The sequence below is a fragment of the Physeter macrocephalus genome, chromosome 9 (assembly GCF_002837175.3).
Source record: "Physeter macrocephalus isolate SW-GA chromosome 9, ASM283717v5, whole genome shotgun sequence".
NCBI lineage: Eukaryota > Metazoa > Chordata > Mammalia > Artiodactyla > Physeteridae > Physeter > Physeter macrocephalus.
The window spans coordinates 80417272-80435966 of NC_041222.1; the positions used below are offsets into that span (position 1 = coordinate 80417272).

Here is an 18695-nt window from a genome sequence, read left to right on the forward strand (position 1 = left end):
CCCACCACTCCTTGCTTTCAGCTGTAAAATGGGGATGATATTCCTGGTCTTACTTTTCTCCATGGCTATGATGAAGACAAGGTATGATCATTGAAGAAGAAACATTTTGTATCAGGTTCAATCAGTCCCATATTGTCAGCTATACTGTTTTTAAGCACAACACCTTCTTTTATTTTAATAATCATTGAATTGGACCTATAAATATTCCCTTGAATTATTAGGCATCCCATAAAAAGAAACACAAAAAGGCTAAGAGATGACAGAAGGAATCATTTTGAAGGGTAATTTAGGAACTTTGTGTCAGAAAATAAAAATGTAGAACTCTTCCTATGTCAATAATGCCTCCATGAAGGAGAACAAAAAAATGAGTATTTAACAAGGTTAGTCAGACAAAAAACAGCAAAGTTTATGACGGCGTGACGCACTAACTGCCTTCGTAAAATATTTTAATTAAAAACCATTCCATAAACAAAGATGTAACCAACAAGTTATATTATTTTTTATTCATGTTAGAATTTCTATCAGTGTTTGAACATTAATATTTAGAGAGTTTGTACATTTTTGCCTTCTGAGGTTTAAAATGAGAACCACACTAGGTCACAAATGGTAACTAATACACATTCCACAACTGTATGAATATTCACTCAATCTCACTCTCTTAACACTGTTAAACATTTTCTTTTCCTTGCTGTACTTTACAATGAAAAGTGTGCCCCACTCATGTCTCAGCAAAGTTCCAGACATTATGGATTCATCACATATAAATTCTTTAAAAATATACTTCTGTCAAAAGACTTGATGACTACTATGTACACTACAAAAATAAATTTTCATATAAATAAATTATATGGCATACTTTTATCTTTGTAATTGAAATGACACAAACCCATTTCTGCCAAAATTGGCAGACAATGAGACCCAATTTGAATATTTCCTTTAAACTCCTTACACTAAAACCTACCATGAGTCTTTAATGAAAATGTTATATACTCTGAACTATTTAACATTAGTAAGCACTCTATACAAATAAAAATTCTGTTCAAAGGTAAAACATAGCTGTAATAGTGTTTCCAATAGAAATAAAATCCCTGCATTTTTCTGTTATAAACTGGCATGACAAATACTGTAGGAAAACATTCTTATGATACAAAATTATAAATATCAGCAAAGATTTTTTTTTTTAAAATTAAAACATCCAAATGAACAAACAAGACAGACAAAATAAAACTATTTTAAAAAAGAGAGAGAGAAATTCTGGTTGCCTGCCAGCCCCCGAGTTCTCCCTTTGCCAATGTGACTATTGGAGAAAGCTCTACACTGTGCAGAAAGCAGAGGCCAGGCAAGCATCCAGGCACCATGCAAGCTGGGCTCAGGAAAGGAGCGAGGGCACTCCTCGAGCCAGAGGGAAGCAGACCTCTGAATTTTGCATCATCTCTCTCCTGAATGCGGGATATAAGTTTTCTGAGCAGAGCTGAGTGTTAGGTAGACAGACAGTGTGGCTGACAGAGGCACCAAACAGTAGCAGTGGGGCCATTTGGGCCCCTGGCATATTAACACACACATCTGGTAGCCACAGCCTTGCGGCGAGTTTGAGAGTCTGAGGTCACTACACTGCTGGTACTACTGTGGGCCGTTGCCTTTCGAATAAGGTTTTCCATGTAAAACAGGAGGCATAATGGGAGCTGCCATTTGTGCACTCCTACAGTAGCTTAGTCTGGGTACCGAGTGCTTCCCCAGCATTTGTTGGTCTCTGGCTAAGAGCCTAGGAAGACCAAACCTCAGAGCAAGAAAACAGAATTGGTATGGAAGCAAATCTTTAAAAATAACACCTGGTTGAGAGATATGTCTCTATATACATTCTTCAGTGGGGGTTCTGCAATTAGCATCTTCCTGCTCTTCAATAAATGTCACATGGAAAGAACACTAATGATGATAAGAGGGGGGTGAGATACTTAGGAAGTGTGCACCCATAATGTTAATATTAACACTTGGAGGATCATCCTTCTGAAGCTCATATCCTATAGAATTTCTGATTCCATATCACCATATTGGATGCTCGCTATTTTAAAGAGGATGCAAACAAATCCAGAAAGCCCCAACCGTGCCATTTAGCAAGAGAGGGAGTTTAAATTGTAGGGACTCAAAACATCACCTCTGGGTCTGCTGTGGACCCAGAATTAAAAGGTCATTGTCTCCAGAAGATTTCCAATCCACTCTTAAATTTGGGTGGTGATAGTGGTGGTGGTGTGTGTAAGTGTGTGTGTGTGTGTGTGTGTGTTGTGCGTGTGTGTTGTGCGTTGGTTACAAGAGAGGTACAGTGAAGGCTGCATACTTTAGAGGATACGCTCACGGCCCAGCTGAGGCTCCCACTAGGCATGTTCTCTAGGTCTTTAATACCAATGAAGATGAAGAGATGTGAGCTCTGTACCCTGAGGTTCCAACATCCACCACAATGGTCCATGTGAAGGAACTTATCTCCTCTGAGGCACGAGTTGGGGTGTCTGGGTGGCAGCCAATGATCTTAAGAGATGCCCTGAACTTGAAGTGAGTCTGGCAAAAGGATAAGGAGATGTTTAGGGCTAGCCCTCCACCAGCGCTAGCACTAGAGATATCCTGACTCTTCTGGCCTAAGGTAGAGCCCACCACGGGTCACAGACAGTAAAAAGAAAAAAAGAAAAAAAATCACAGTACAGTACATTGGGAAATCACACACGTGTTCACACACACAGCCAAACAAGAGAATCTCATCCAACTACACCTAGAGAAGCCACCGGGGTTAACGTGCTTTCTTCATATTTGCTCATTAAACAACAACAAAATTATCACGCATAGCGTGTTTGAAAGTTAACAGTAACATTTCATACTACCACAGGGTTGTGATATGCAAATTTAAAATATTTTAAACAGAAACCTTTACAAAATAATCCTATTACATAAGCAATATTTGCATAGAATTATACAGGTAAATTATACAATATTTAAGCAGCAGCAACATATGCTGAAATTTAAGACTAAGTTAAGCTTGGTTGTGGCACAGAGACCAATGTACAAATAGGGAGGGGCTCCGCTGCGGTCTCGCCACTGCCTGCTCTGGAGGCAGGAGTGGAGAAAACCCAGATCACACTACTTTACATCCGTTCCTTCGTATATTACATATGTGTACACCTCTTAAATATTTATAGAAATATTTCACAAAATAATACAATCAGTTACAGTAACAATGAACTGCTATCTGGCACAGCACACCTTTCTAACTCCGCAGTTCTCTTCAAGCAGTTCTGGTGGGGCAGGGTAGGGGTAGGGAGGGGCTTCCAATCTTTGGCCTCTTTGCTTCAGATTTTACTCACCCTTTAAAAGAAAAAAAAAAAAAAAGGAAGTCAAAGTAACAGGTCTATGAGTCCCTATGTATAAAGCACACACACAGGCAAAACGGGTCTCGGGTATAGAACTCAGGATGGTGGGGGATGGGCGAGGGCATGAGGGGCTTCCAGGGGTGGGTCATGATCTCTCCCTTGACCTGGGGGCTGGTGACAGGGATGTGCTCACTTTGTGACTGTTCACTGAGCTGTGCGTTCATCAGACATACCTGCTATGGCTTTAAAAGACTGAAAAATAGGTGAAAGGGGCAGCTGTCAGTGTCTCTGTTGAGGTGCATGAAACCTCCACAGGCTAACGGTGAGGGACAGATCCAATCTGGAGCTCAACTGGTTCTCCAAGGATGACGAAGCTTAGACAGGCAACCCTGCCTGTGGGTAAGAGGTCACTGCGGTTCAGGAGGGGACACATCAGTGCCCAGGGCTCCAGGAGGATGCAGCCATCTGCGTCCCTCTAAGTCCCTGAGGGGTCACTGAAGAGCAGCGCCTCTGAGGCCCACCCACCTGCCCACCGGCCCCGCCCACCTCAGTTGGAGCTGCTGCCCCGGCGCCTCTCCTCACATTCCACGTCCTGTAGCTCAATGACCTCCACCTTGGGATCCCTCCTCTCGCAACGGACGTTAAAAGGAACATGGGGGTCCTCAAACAGCCCGTGGTCAGTCTCGGGGTAGTCCTCGTAGCCCGGGCGAAGCCCCCCGCGGGGGTTCCGACCGGGCCCGGGCCCGGGGGCGGGTGGGGGGTGCACTGCAACAGTCACGGACGCCGAGGCGGTCACGGTGGTGATGGGCTGGCAGTAGCTGGGCACGGAGCTGCCCGTGGCAGTGAACGCTGGGTGCCGAGGGTTGTGAGAACGGGTTCCCCGGGGGCCCGCGCGGTCCCTATTGCTAGGGCCAGAATGCCCTTCAGTAGAAATTTCGAAAGCGTCTCTGCGCGGTCTGTAAGGGGGAGGCCTCAAGCATTCTCTGGGGGCTTCTCTTCTGGGCTGCTGGCCTGGCCGTCCGGGTGGCAGGGACCCTGAGTCCAGATGGGGCTGCTGTCGAGGGTTGGAGGGTGGGTGCTGCCTCGGCTCAGGATGGACCACCTGCAGAGGGCAAGGGCAGGTTGAAACGGGCCGGGTGCTCACCCCAGGCTGGGCATCGGCCCCCGCTGCCCCAGCCCTCCCTTCTTGGCTCTGGCTCCCGCCTGGCCACCCACACACAGCTCTTTCTGCACTAGAGCTTAGTCAACCCCACAGATGGCTGGGAGGGCCCCAGGGAGCTAACAGGGGCCTTCCACCCACAGCGACGTGGCAGAGGTACACCCTGTTTGGACCCTATGCCTAGGCTTTCTCCAGCACAGCTGGCTGGACACATATGGCTGCTGCCCATAAATGCAGGGCTGTGGTCTAAGTACCGGAGCTGCCTCTCTCCCACAGTCCGCCACCCCACCCTGCTGGGTAGAATCAGATCTCGAGCTCCTCATCTTCTAAAATGACTAAATGTCTGGCCCTGGCTTGCCCAAATGCAGGACGTTGCCCGGACATTACCTACGCTGTTGAATATGGTAGCCATTAGGGACATATGGCTATTTACATTTAAATTAACTAAAATTCAAAATTCAGCCCCTTAGGTCGCACTTGCCACATTTCAAGCACTCAACAGCCACATGTGGGCAGTGGCTACTGCGCTGGAGAGCATTTGCACTGTCACAGAAAGTTCTACCGGGCAGTGCTGCTCTGTCCTGTTGTTAGGAATCTGGTTTCTGGGTCTCTGTACAAAGCATGGAGCAACACAGTGGCCACATCAATCAAAAGGACCGTGACCAACTTCAAAGTCGTTCAGCTTGTACCTATTTTTAGGCTCCCGCTGAACAAAACCAGATTCACACTGCAGCTCAGCAGGCATCGTCACGGGGGGTAAGAGGAAGAAAATTTAGGTTATTTGGTTGGCCTCTCTCTCTTTCATGGAAGGGCAGCTCCAGCCTGGGACTGGAATACCCATTTCCTGGAGGGACAGCAGGAGGCCCCCAGTCAGAGCAACATGAGCCTAAGAACATTCCTTGGGTTTTGTGTGCTGTGCTCCAGGCCTGGGGGGCCGAGGACATCCTGGGGAGCACAGAGAGGGGAGAATGCAGTTGGGGCTCTCAGGGCCTCTGAGAAGAGGCTCCGGGCTGCTCATGGTTTTCCTGAATTACTGAAGGCTGGTTCTCAGCTTCTCTGCTCCTTCCAGCCACCTAGAATACGAGCTTGGAGCCACAAAAGCTTTTGGTGAAGTCTTAGACAATAATGATTGAAATAATTTTACACCAAGGGCAATTAAAAGTAACAGAAGTGGAAGGGAAAAGAAATCACTTCTGCTGGCAATAAAAATACCATTACACTTTAAAATAGGTATCATCCTACAATGATACGTAGCTTTTAAAAAAAAAGGGGGCAGGGGAAGCAAGGCATGCTTTACCTCTGGTCCTTAAGCTCAAACTGTACTTAGCTCAAACAAGATATATGCTGCTGGATGTTTTGCGTAGTCACCAATATTGGTCCCTGCCCTTTTCAATCTGTATGAGATACAACCATATGAAACTGACATTTTTATAGTTTAAGAAGAGCCAAATATTGGCAATTTCATATGAGTCCACCTAACCTATACACTTTTTGGCATGCTGTCTGTGATCTGCTGTTCAGAGCAGGCAGGGGCTGCCTCCTGGGGTGACTTATGACTTACGGTGGAGCGGGCGAAGACCGGGTTCTCTGTGGCTTCCACGATCACTTGGTGGGAAGGGCCCCCGGCGCCCTGCTGGGCCTCATAGTGACAAAGCTCCTCACTGATGCCCGACACTGTCGTCTGAGAACTGTACTCTGAGTCAGAGGAATCAGACCCGTTGTTCGTGTGACCCGGGGGCAGAGCAAACCGGACCACACTGGGGGGTGGCTCAGGGGAAGGGGTGGGCAGCCGGTTCAGCCCGTTGGCTGGAGACACCTATTTAAGGGGATTCAATATTACAGGCGTTATCAACCATTTTACCCGGTGGCTACACTTAAGGTTCAAAGCACAATATTCTTCAGGGGTCACTGCCCCTCCCTCGCTCCCCCTCCCGGCCTCTCACGCAACCCTGTATTCACTTGGCCCAATCCCTGCCACTCTGAAGACCCTTGGGGCCTGACAGCTGGAGCGAAAGAACTGCCCTCTGCTTTCACACTCTGGAAAGGCAGGCTGTGTGCCCTTTTTACTCCTGTTCAAGCCCAGATATTCTTCCTGAGTGGAAAGTGCTTCATTGATAGAGACCTACAAGACTCAGGTTGCCAATCACTAGGTTTCAAAAATAAACAACCTAAACCAAATCAAACCATTCCCCCTACATCCCCTAACACTATTAAATTGAAGAGAAAAAAGCCAATTATTTGAGTTGTTTACTGAAAAAGTAAACAACCAGCAAATGTGGATATACTTAAATATCTAAATTAAGAGTGACACCAGGAAAAACAATATTCAGGTGGTCTGAGGACTGCACATTACACTGGCAACAATTACTGACCTCAGGATACGGTCCGAAGAAGGACAAAAGGACTGGCAGCAAAACCAGTCCATTGAGAACGCCCAGGATTGTTAGGATTGCCAGGACAGCAAAGAAATACCTTGAAGATAAAAGGGAAACAGGAACATTTACCATGGCAGAAGTAAATTAAGCTACCCTTCACGTGCCCAAACGTCAGAGCCAAAAATTAACAAAACCCACACCAGTGAAAAGGCTGTTATGTTACAACACTGCGTTTCAAATTCAGCACAAGATTAGTTTTCTTTCTTTCTTCTTTTCTTTTAACCTTATGACTTTGAGAACTACATTCTACAACCCAAAGTGTTAGTTCATGAAGGGAAGAAAAAAAATTAGGTTTGTTAATTTGCTGAAATCTCATGGCATGTAATGTTATTTATGAATGTGTTACACAAACACAAAAATATGGAATGTGAACTGAATGGCCGAGCAGACTGAAAGCACAAATACAATGCAGAGGGGCCCCGTTCATGAAAACCCAGCAGAAGCAAACAAATGAAGTGAAGGGTGTAGAATTTAAACAATTTAGCCCAGGAGGAAAAGCAGCCCACTTCTGCAGGCAGCTAATCCACTGTGAAATGCTTCTGCATCTTAGAGCAGAATCTCTAATTAAGTCTCCAGCGTAGCAGGTAAGGCTTTCCCTGGGCTTTCATTAACCGCAACTTTCTGCCCAGAATTCTGTGAGTTCCAGTTTTACCAAATAGCTCCAATTGCAATCTTTTTAGAACACTGGAACCAGCTTTCGGCAAAGAAAACACTGCCCATTCTGTGGTTGCTGGGGCATTTTCGGGGGAGGGCGGTCCACAATGACGGGCTGCTCTGCCGGCCAATCTTTTGTTGAACAATTTAGCATCTCTGAATACTCTTGTTTTGCGTCAGCCAATTCAAACATAAAGGCCGCAGCACCATGAAGAAGAGGAGAGTGCACAAGTGGCCCTGCTTTCCCACCGTTGAGGGCTAAGGTCTGGGATCCTTCACGAATACCAAGGTGAACCTGTCAGCCAGGGAGAGTCGCTGGAGGATGTTGCACACAGCTGGAGGCAGCGGGCTCCACGCAAGCATGCGTTTCTGTAACTAACGGTTTCTAGGGCCATTCTGCTGGAAGTGGGCTGGGGTTGGGGAGAGCTCAGGATGTTCTGGGAAGAGGGAGGGCAAGATATCTATCTGTTAATGGTCCTCTTGATCATAAAACGGAACAGGCACCAAACTTTGCTGTGCCTATACATGTTTCAACATTAGATGAAAGGAGAGAGAATCCCTATAAAAATACAAATACCTCGCAGCTATTGTAAACATTAGAAACTTCTGAGCTGCATTAGTAAAAAACCAAGCAGCCGATGTCTTGCACTAATGTAAACTGCTGCAACTTTAGGCTGAGGCATATATCAGCAGCAGGCATTAAGACATTTGCATCCCATCCATCTAACTATAGAATAAACAGACCAATTAGATTTCTGACAGCTTAGTGTATACAATGTCTGCTCATTTAGTCGACCTCAGTGAGGGCTTTATCAGGTTAATCCATCCAGTTCTAGAAAATGGGAAGCCCTTTTAAGTGCTTGAAACAAGAACCCTGATATCTCTGGGAGAGAACAAGACGCCATGGGTTAGATGAGAGAGCTGGGATCCTACTCTCCACCCAGGTCCCAGATGGTTGTTCTAATTCAGGCTACGTTTCTTCTCTGTGGCTCCCTTGGCATCCCCCACAAGGCTGAGTTAGATCCTCTGAGATCCCATCACACTCTGTTTCCCATGGTTTTGAATTGCCTGTGACCTTGTCTCTCCCCCCATGGACCGTAAACTATGTAGAGGGGGACGGGGTCTACATTACTTGCAGTTGTGTGAAATGGCACTTATGAGGTGCTCGCTACATTGTGTTGAATGAGAAATTACACAGAGGAAACTCTATTTGACATAGGGTTTTTACATCACAGAGAAACAACTACTAATGCCTGAATAAAGGAAAAGTCAAAATCAAATTAAGAGCTTAAAACAAAACCCAGACCAAAACCTTCATCTAGTTTAGGCATATGTCTACCTGATATTGGCAAACAGGGTGTACTAATTGGCTTGTTAAGTGATCCGTCGTCTGTGCTGAGAGGATCATCAACATGGCCATCATCTGGGAGCTGGCTGGAAACGCAGACCCTGCTCCCCACCCCCAGTGAAGTCTGATCTGCATTTACAGAGAGCCCCAGATGACTCATGAGCACGTTACAGTTTGAGAAGTACTGCTCTACACCTCTCCACTCACTCTCCACCCAAGCGACAGTGAGCCAGCCCTGGCACTCATTCTAGCAAGGCTAAATCTCCATGATGTCGACCCGCCCAATGGAGTACGTCACAGACCAGTGGACTGATCTTTTCTCGTAATAAAGAAACTCTGGCTACAACTTAAAATCCTCTTCTTTTCACTTGGAATTGAAAGGCCTATCGCAACGTACACATCAGAAAAGCCTGTTTAGATTCTCTCTCTAGATTTATCGAAATGTCCCTAATGATCAAGTCATTTCTCACATTTCATCCTGCTTTACCATGGTGCTAATTCTGGACTATCTTTTACTTATTGATGATTCTGGCCTCGCCCCTCCACGGAGCAACAGGGTTACATCCAAGGGCAGCTATGTCAAAAAGCTGTGGAGGCTGTTCAGAGAAGAAAATGGTCTTTCCCTGCAGTTCTCAAATTCTTTTCAAAAGGAAAACTTGCTCTCCTTTTATACTTCTCAAAGTCAAATCCTTAATTAAATTCACCAGAAACTGCCTGCCATGAAATCCAAATTGAAAGATGTATCCAACTAGGCTTGGATTTCAAAAATTTGACTGGTGTTAAGTCACACATTAAATGCTTCTTAAATCTTAGTGGCAACTCAAATGTGAAATCAAGGCATGTCATCTTCACTTCTTAAAAGAATAAAATCTATGTGAAAATTTTAGGTATCTGTACGTTTTCCTTTCTACAGTTTTGAAGGAGAAGTAAAGGTCAAATACAGTCAGTTAACGGGAACCAGGTCATTTCTTTCTGTTGGTATTTCTAACCTCAATAACAATAACTGGGATATCGGTTTCAAGTTGTAGAGTTGCCTTTGTTGCTAGCTCCAAACCCTCCATCTTTTCTCCCTAAGATATTCCCCAAGACAGCTCTAGAAGAGAGCTTGCTTTTATGCCTCTCAGGATACCTCTGAGTTAATAAACTCAAAAGAAAGTGGAGTCACAGATCGTGGCAATCACTTCACAATGTATGCATATATCAAACCACCACGTTGTACCTCCTTAAATATATACAATTTTTATTTGTCAATTATACCTCGATAAAGCTGCGGGGTTAGGGGTGGGAAGTAGAGTCACAATGAAGACATGCTGCAATCTTCCAGAGACAGAAGGAAATATGCAACAGAGATCACATTAGAAACTAATGCTTACCTGACAATGAAATCAAACTCGGATCCTGCAAGCATCAGCACTCCTAACAGAGTGGAAACAGCACCATCCAGAACAGGTGCAAACATGTGCTCCAGGGCGAGCACAGCCCTGCGGTTCTTATCGCCAATGGCTGTTAGAAAGGCCTGTGCAATGAGGAGAGATTAGATGATCAGATTCCTGGACTTTACTTGGTCAATGGCCAGCTTCGTCTTAAATGCTATTAGCCACTTTCATCTGCCTCCACTGAACCTCTCAGATCTTACCCTCTAGCTACTGGAATGTTTAATTGGGGCTGCTCAACTAGCCAAATCTAGGCTTACACTAAATTGACCTGTTCATGATAATGGGTTGTATTTGGTATTGATGTAAATCTTGAACATCAAGAATAAAGAAAAGCATATTTACTTTAAATTTAAGAACCATGCCAAAACGATACAAATGAGCAAAATGTTCCCTTCTTTTCACTGTTACTCACACTTGAGTTTACTCCCCACACTTAAATGATCTAGCATTATTCACATCGGAGACCTCCAGTTGTGAAAGCGACAGCATTTTGCCCGATTTTTTGAAAGGTCAAGATCTTACTTCCAAATGGGCTTAGCATCTGGGTGCTAAATACATATTTCCTCACTATTATGCTGAGGTTAGAAATTCTGTCACTGTGTTCAAACTAATGTGTTTGTAGTACATGTAAGTATCATGAAGGTATCACAAGAAAAACACAGGGCTGTAAATCCAATCAAGCCTGTTCTAAATATGTGTGGATATATCTCACCTCTTATGCATTCTCTAAAGCTCTTCTAGGTCAAGGACACTGTTGATATCAAATGGGAACTTTATGGAGATCTTGGTATATCAGACTATTGGCTTCAGAGTGTGACCCAGGACCATTTTAATGTGGGTTAGTTACTGTTACACCTTGCCTGCTCCCCCAGTGGGACCCAACAGGGGGGGCTGAGCCTGGCAGAAGCTTGCTCTCTGAAAGTTCAGGCTGCTCTGGGATGTGCTGAGAAGAGGGCTTGGGGCCCTTGCAGGTGCACTAGGGAAGGACAGGAGGTTATTCTACTTAATGGATGAAGAAATAAAATTACACAAAAGTATGCAAAGGTACATTGTGAATTTTCATATTTTTCTCTAAAGTGGGGTCTATGTATGGATGCTCTTTCAGAGTTGGGAGACTTTAGGACTTTAGGGTCAAAGTAGCTGTCTTTTTCTCCTGGGAGGAAAGCACCAAGATGGTTTGGAACCATGTCGCTCTGTGCTGTATTTGGGCCATGAGGCCATAAGGGTCAAAGTTGGGTTGATCTTCTTGCATATAACTTATGCTACTGAAACAGTAAACTGCCAGGCACCCATCGATTCCTTGACGACTTTCACATACAGGACACGGTAAGAACACCATGTCCTGTGTGTGGATAGTCTCTTGATGAAGACTTGGGCTAGGAGCAAAAAGCCAAGTTGGCGCTTGAGACTCCTTAAATTCTCAGGATTAAATCTTGCATGAGGAGTAGAGGAGTTCCTTCACTGTTTATTCAGCACCGGTATGGATATTTATATTCATACTACCTCAGAGATCCAAGGTGCCGCTACAGTTTAAAGACTGTTATTAGCATTTCCACTGCAAAAATCTGTTCTGGGACCACCCTTGTTTGTAATGCTAGCTACCAAGAAGAGTGATTTTCATTCACATCAGAATAAAATGATTTGTGGATTTTTTTTTTTTTTTTTTTTTGCGGTACGCGGGCCTCTGACTGTTGTGGCCTCTCCCGTTGCGGGGCACAGGCTCCCGACGCGCAGGCTCAGCGGCCATGGCTCACGGGCCTAGCTGCTCCGCGGCATGTGGGATCTTCCCGGACCGGGGCACGAACCCGTGTTCCCTGCATCGGCAGGCGGACTCTCAACCACTGCGCCACCAGGGAAGCCCAATTTGTGGATTTTTAACTCGCATGTAATTTTTCTCCTTTTTAAAAGAAATGATATCATAATTATGTGTTCTCTAAGCTCTAGGCTCTTCTTTCTAAAATTCCCCTGTTCTTCTTCCCAGCTCAATTGAGGAAAGTAATTTGGGTAGGCTCAAAATTTAGAAAACTGTTTCTATATATTATCAGCTTTTTATTATACATTGGGGGAAAAACAGGTTAACTGCAATAAAACATTTCTTCTGAAATACAAACATTTATAATCTCTAAGTAGCATAAATATGGCCCTGAAAGAAGACAATAGAAGGTAGAAGGCAGAAGCATCTGTCTAGACACCCATATGTGTAGATATGCATGTGCCATGTGTTGAGCCCAAAGAAAATCAATGCTAGAGATTGCAAAAGCAAGGCTTTTTGCAAGAGCAAAGGCTTTACTCAATCAAAGTAATTTGATCCAAGTCAAATGCTTGGTTTCCTAGCTAAGCATTCCAAACATCAGTATTTACTCAGTCAGTAAGTATTTACTGAATGCCTACATAAACCCAAGGATGCAGACTATAAACACAAGTGTGGACAGAACATAATTTACACATCGCTATAGGGCTTTTGAATAATTCTCTGATAAATGTGTACGATGGGCTGTCTCTTGGGTTAGACTCCTCTTGAAGTTTACTTTTCTCCCACAAAGCATTCACAGGACTGTGCATAGAAAGAGCGGGGGAAAAATTCCTATTGAGAGCAACACTAGTTCTCTTACTTTCTGCTGTCATGAATTTGGAGGCTGGGAGGTCGAAGGAGCTGGGTGGGCTCAGGTGGGAGAGCTAGTTCATCAGCCCCAGGGTATTTCCTCAGCTGCCAACTCACCTCACCCTCCACTATGCCATCCCCACCAAATCTGTGAGTGTGGTCTCATTTTATCCCTGCTTTATTACTGAGATTTAAAAAATTGTGTGTATTCATGCACACGTATACACCATCTGTCTTAGGAACAGCAGACAAGTTCAGGACCCGTGGTGACACAACTGACAACACCAAATAAGCAGAATCCTTCCTGGCCCACTCAGACACACCAAGGACACTGCCTACTGCTGACGTGGCCTGGCTTTCACCTTTGACACCCCTTTTCTTAGATTTCCCCCAGAGGGAAAGGAGTCCAGCTGAACTTCAGTCACTCCCAGGGAATGTCTGTGCTCTGAAGCCTTTTTGCTGTGATGTGTGTCAGGTGTGTTCCTTGATGTTGGAGAAAATGAAAAGGTTCCCAACTTGGAAACTAAAAAGAGCTAGAGGAAATAGGTTGCCTTTTCATAGCTTTCACTAAAAAGGTCTCCCATACCAGAGCAACATGGACGGTGAACTCCACTCCGATGCCGACGGAAGCGATCAAGATGACCACAGGCACGGCACTCAGCTTGATTCCAATGAGGCCCATCATGCCAAAGAGCTCGACCGTCATCAAAGCCAAGACTGTCACCTTTAAAAAGACACACAGGATGAGTGGCTGGGCACAAACACACTCTAGGTGTTGCAAAAATTTTTTCAAAACTATTCCCCGAGCGCAATCTATAAGGAATTATAGAAACACGCACTCATTGCTGCCTACAAATTTAATATAGTTTAAAACAAGGTGTTTCCTTCTGTTTTGATCTTAACCATCAGAGACCATCCTTCAACTTATAACTGAGTTGAAACTAGAGTGTTTGGTTGCCTTGCCCTCCATCCTAAAGAAAGCTGATCGGACGGGGTGAATAAAAGTTCTTTTACGTAAAAGTAGCTTTGCTTTTGCTTGGAGAGTCCATGGACCGAGTGAGGATGACTTGGGAGAAAGGGGACGTGTGGTCAGCTGATGTGGGTCAGGTTACAGCCCCTTCACTTTGAAGAAATGTGGAGTTACTGGGGTGGACAAAGCAAACAGTCAAATCCAAGGAAAAGCTTTTATTTGCCTTTCTTTCATCTGCCTTGTAAAAATTTCTAGGGGGATGGAAAGAAAAATCTGTGTGGCAGACTTTGGAGTTTTTGGGGCAAAAGAGGAGAAAATACAAATAAAACAATACACTACACAGGGACAAAAGAAGGAGAGAACAATCTTTCCTTCTGGAGGTGGGGGGGGCAGCAGGCAGTGAAGGGGGGACAGACAAGTACAATAAAAGTTCCCTTTGCTTTCTTTTAATAAGCTAATGAAAGATGGATAACATCAATTGCTTAAGTACCATGAAAACTCCTGTAGACTAAACATTTACCTTTAAACATACCTGTTGCACAGACTTATGGTGCAGAAACAAGACCTGGTCTCTGTTTTTATAATTCTGGCATTTTGAAGGCTATACCACAGTTCATGGAATTTAAATACTGCCATGATTTTTTTTTTTTTTTTTTTTTTTTGCGGTACGCGGGCCTCTCACTGCTGTGGCCTCTCCCGTTGCGGAGCACAGGCTCCGGACGCGCAGGCTCAGCGGCCATGGCTCACGGGCCCAGCCGCTCTGCGGCACGTGGGATTCTCCCGGACCGGGGCGCGAACCCGTGTACCCTGCATCGACAGGCGGACTCTCAACCACTGCGCCACCAGGGAAGCCCCTGCCATGATTTTATTAGACTCTACACGAAACCTGTTTCAAATCTGAGAGTATTATACTTGGAGAAAGAATGCAAAAAATAGGTTGGTAATATTCGTTTATCAATTCTGCCCAAGAGTTTAAACAAACACACCAAACAAAACCATCCCTAAAACCATTTAACTATATACCACCGTCCTAACTTCTCGAATTATCCCTCCATTTAGAAGAATCTTCTCTATATTCGGTCTGGGTTGTAGTAACAAAATGACACTTGAATTGAAAAAAACAGTTATGCTTTGAGTGTTTGTATTTAATAAATGCTCAGCTCTATTACGGAAAGTGTGCTCAAAAACTCCCCTATCTTTACACAGAAAGTTTAAAGGAGAGGGGACAGAAGATTAAGGCCATTAAAGGCTCTACCTAACCATGAACCTCACCACCTCCAGTAGAATAAATACAGTATGGATGATGCAATCTATACCCTCCTCCGGAGGCCCAGACATAAACAAAACTTCCCGGCTGCAGAAAGAGCTATGCTGAAAGGAATTTGACTTCCACAAAGACCCTCAGAATAAACTCACAATGATCCCAGCCGTCCAGGGGTTCAGGAGGAAGACAGCACACACGAGGAACGTGCAGGCCAGCACCACGCTGATGGACAGGAGGAGCCAGTGGCGGAGGCCGATGTACTGCTCCCAGAAGAGGAAGGGGTAGCCGTTGGGGTAGCTGGAGAGCCCCAGGCTTGTGTAGTTGTTGCAGATAGTTCTGACTTTTTCAATTGCTTCAACGAAGTCTGAGGTGTCACGCAAGCCGTTGAGGTAGAAAGGGAACTGAGCGTATTCGATGGGCTCTGCTGCTGGGACTGGAGAGAGAAGGCAACAGGGAGAGGGCCCGTGGATCAGGGGCTCCTGGCAATACTGAGAAAGGCAAACGGACGCCACCCAAGGGGGGAAGAAATGCAGCAGGCTCCCACTGTTATAGCCATCCCAGATGTGCATCCCCGGAGTCTCCATGATCGCAATGAGAAGAGAAAGAACTCGGCAAGAAAGCCCACTTACTGCACCTCTTCCAACATGAGGGACAAACAATACCGATGACGGTCTTCAGGTTTTTACAGTTTCAATCTTTGGTTTAAGAAACTTTAAACAATGATCAACCTTTGATTTTTTTGGGGGGTGTGTGTGTGTGTGTGTGTGTGTGTGTGTGTGTGTGTGTGTGTGTGTGGAGGAGGAGCCTGTGATCTGTGTATTGATTTACCCTTAGATTGATTTTAATCTTCTAGAAGCAGTCACTCTTTGTAATGGGTCTAAACAACTTAAGAATTCAATTGTGGGAACTTTTTTTTGTTCAACTGACACAAGTGAAAATACTAAGTTCAAACTGTTTTACTCAATCACTTATGAGAACAAAATAACTCGAAAGTCATGCTTTACTGAGAAAAATGCTTGACTTTCTTATCCTTTTAGTGATCTAACACACTTAAACCTTCCATGCTTCTTTTTTTAATGCAATGCTAAGTCTTCAGCAGCAGGGGAAGAAATCCTTACACAACAAGCATTTAGTTGCTGCCGTTGTGTGTTCCAGACCCTCTGGGGTCATTCAGTTGACTTGCTAAACATGATTTGCCCTATTATAATCTCAACTATAAATTTTCATTAAGACAAGCCTTGGCTGCTTGCCACAAGGCTCTGAGGTTTAGATACAGGGAAGCACAACCCGCCTGCTCTCCAGCCATGTTCGCAAAAGGACCTGTCTTCTTTCTCACGTCCTCCCTTGGCCTCGTACCCAAGGTATACGCTACTAATATCTCTAACACAAATGCAAATTAAATCCATCCAGAACCACCTTTCAAAGTCGGGGCTGAGAGGTGAAAGGAAGAGGACGCTGTTGTATACAGACTTTTCTGCTCCGGTTTAAACAGCTTTGACAGAGTACAGGTGCTTGGTGGCTTATAGGAATGACCCAACTTGCCAAAAATCCCTTCAACACCAGAGTTGACAAAGTTAAGATAAACATATAATCCCCAGCGATAAAACTCTGCAACAGTAAAACAACACTCAACCTGGAGGCGTCCCCAACTTTCACATGGAACAGCTGGCATTAAAGAGAGAAGCCTGGTGGACGTTTTAGAGTCAAAGGCACGAAGGGAGATTAGAGACTCTTATTTCTCAGTGTGATAGAGCATGAGTTGCATTCGATTCCACATCCTCATCTGTCTCCCAGAGTTTTAAACTAAAAGAAATATATTTTTCTGTTTACACTGTTGAACCCTGGGTAGTGTCAACGGATGAGGGCTGTGACTGAGCCTGGAGGTATGGGGTGTAAGGAGCCCCATAAGCTTGCAGGCCCAGTGGAAGGCTACTTACTTCTCAGCCTGGTTTCTGGCATGTAGTCGGCTTTGTCGTGGACCCACTCAGGACGGTGAGGCCGGATGTTGGCTTGGGAGGCGGCGTAAGCCACGGGGTCGTTGCTGACCCAAGCGGTCAGGTAGATGTAGAAAGCGTTGGGATTAATGATGCCGTCTGCATCCACCAGGCGCCGTTTAGTCAGCTGCAAAATGGGCAGAACAGAAGCCTTTCAGAGGGGTGCTTGGGGTAAACACACTCCTGCCTAGAGAGAATAGGAGCAGAGCTCTGCACCGGCATTTGCAGCAAAGGAGAGAACGCCCACTGTTTGCAAGTACAGAAAATCCCATCAGAACACCTTTGGTTTCTTTCAAAATGCACTTATCAGAGGATGCAATAATCGGCATGTTTATAACACACACACACAGTTCTGCAGACGGCCCAAGAATGGACTGAACCAATTAAATCTGAATGCTAAAAGACTGTCTGCAGCCAAGGCAGAGAATGAACAATCTGAAGAAACATATTTATAGGAGAGGAAGGAGGAAAAAACCTGGCAAGAATCCCCATACACGTCTGTGTGCAGTTAACCTCTGCTGTTAACACTAAAGGAAATGCCACCCAGTAAATGGAGGAGAGCTATAAAAATAAAACAACATCTGTATAAATTTTGCTAACACTAGCCTCCTATGACCTGTGTATTCAAAAAATGCCCATCGCCAGAAAGTGGAAGGGACGGGTGCACAGCCTTGGTCTTTCTGGGAACCTTATTCTGAGAGAGGTGGTCACACATAGTACGCCACATCCTGTGAGGAAGCCAAATACTATGCTCCCTCTAAAGTGGGTCTGTGGGCCTTGCATAGGTGAAAAACATCAGGAGACAGATATACATAGACACACACGTATGTATGCATATACTTTTTCCTGTTTACTTTAGATTGAGAACTGGTTCCAGTGCTTTCGGTCTTTTTTAACAAAATGAAAACACCAATGACAGAAGTTCATAGAGAAAGAGTGAAGGAAGAAAGTGGAGGAGAGTGAGGGAACTAAATTTTAGGGATCTGGATTCAATTAATCCACAGGATATGTAACAACTGTACGTCTTCAAGCCGTCTCTGCAATTACATAGTACAGCTCACGGCCTCCGTGCACACAGCACGCTCTTCTCCCTCCCAGGCAGAGGAAACGATGTCCGGGGGTCTGGCCCAACCACATTTGTTCCACAGTGTCCCTGGTCCCTAAAACCCAACCCAGCCCCCGGGCATCCCTGCTATCCCTCAGAAAGACGCCTCTGCCCGCATCCCTGTCAAACCAGACAGCATGCCCCATGTGGCCAGAAAGCACCAAGTTCACACTCCATAATAACTCTGAACAATGTACTTTGTAAATCTGTCACCTTTAATGCCAGCAAAAAAAGGGAGACAATAAACAGAGCTGCTAGAAGATCATTAGCATGACGGTTTTCTGCTTGAAGTAAGTAAGCAAGTAAGCTACAAAGACCAGAGGGAATAGGATCTGGGGAAGCCAGTAGTGGGGCTGGACTCATTTGAAATCTGAA

General features: G+C 45.0%; 1 protein-coding gene across 1 annotated transcript in view; it reads right to left on the minus strand.

Annotated features, from left to right (window-relative positions):
* Window positions 1-568: 568 nt before the first annotated feature.
* Window positions 569-18695, minus strand: part of PTCH1 (patched 1) — a 59785-nt gene continuing 41658 nt past the window's right edge. The window contains exons 17-24 of the mRNA XM_007121877.4: window positions 17159-17342; window positions 15374-15654; window positions 13574-13711; window positions 10323-10465; window positions 6885-6984; window positions 6074-6328; window positions 3900-4455; window positions 569-3348 (exon numbers count right to left, since the gene is read on the minus strand). Coding sequence (XP_007121939.3) covers window positions 3901-4455; window positions 6074-6328; window positions 6885-6984; window positions 10323-10465; window positions 13574-13711; window positions 15374-15654; window positions 17159-17342 — 1656 coding nt within the window. The 3' untranslated portion in view covers window positions 569-3348; window position 3900. The remainder of the gene's footprint in view (window positions 3349-3899; window positions 4456-6073; window positions 6329-6884; window positions 6985-10322; window positions 10466-13573; window positions 13712-15373; window positions 15655-17158; window positions 17343-18695) is intronic.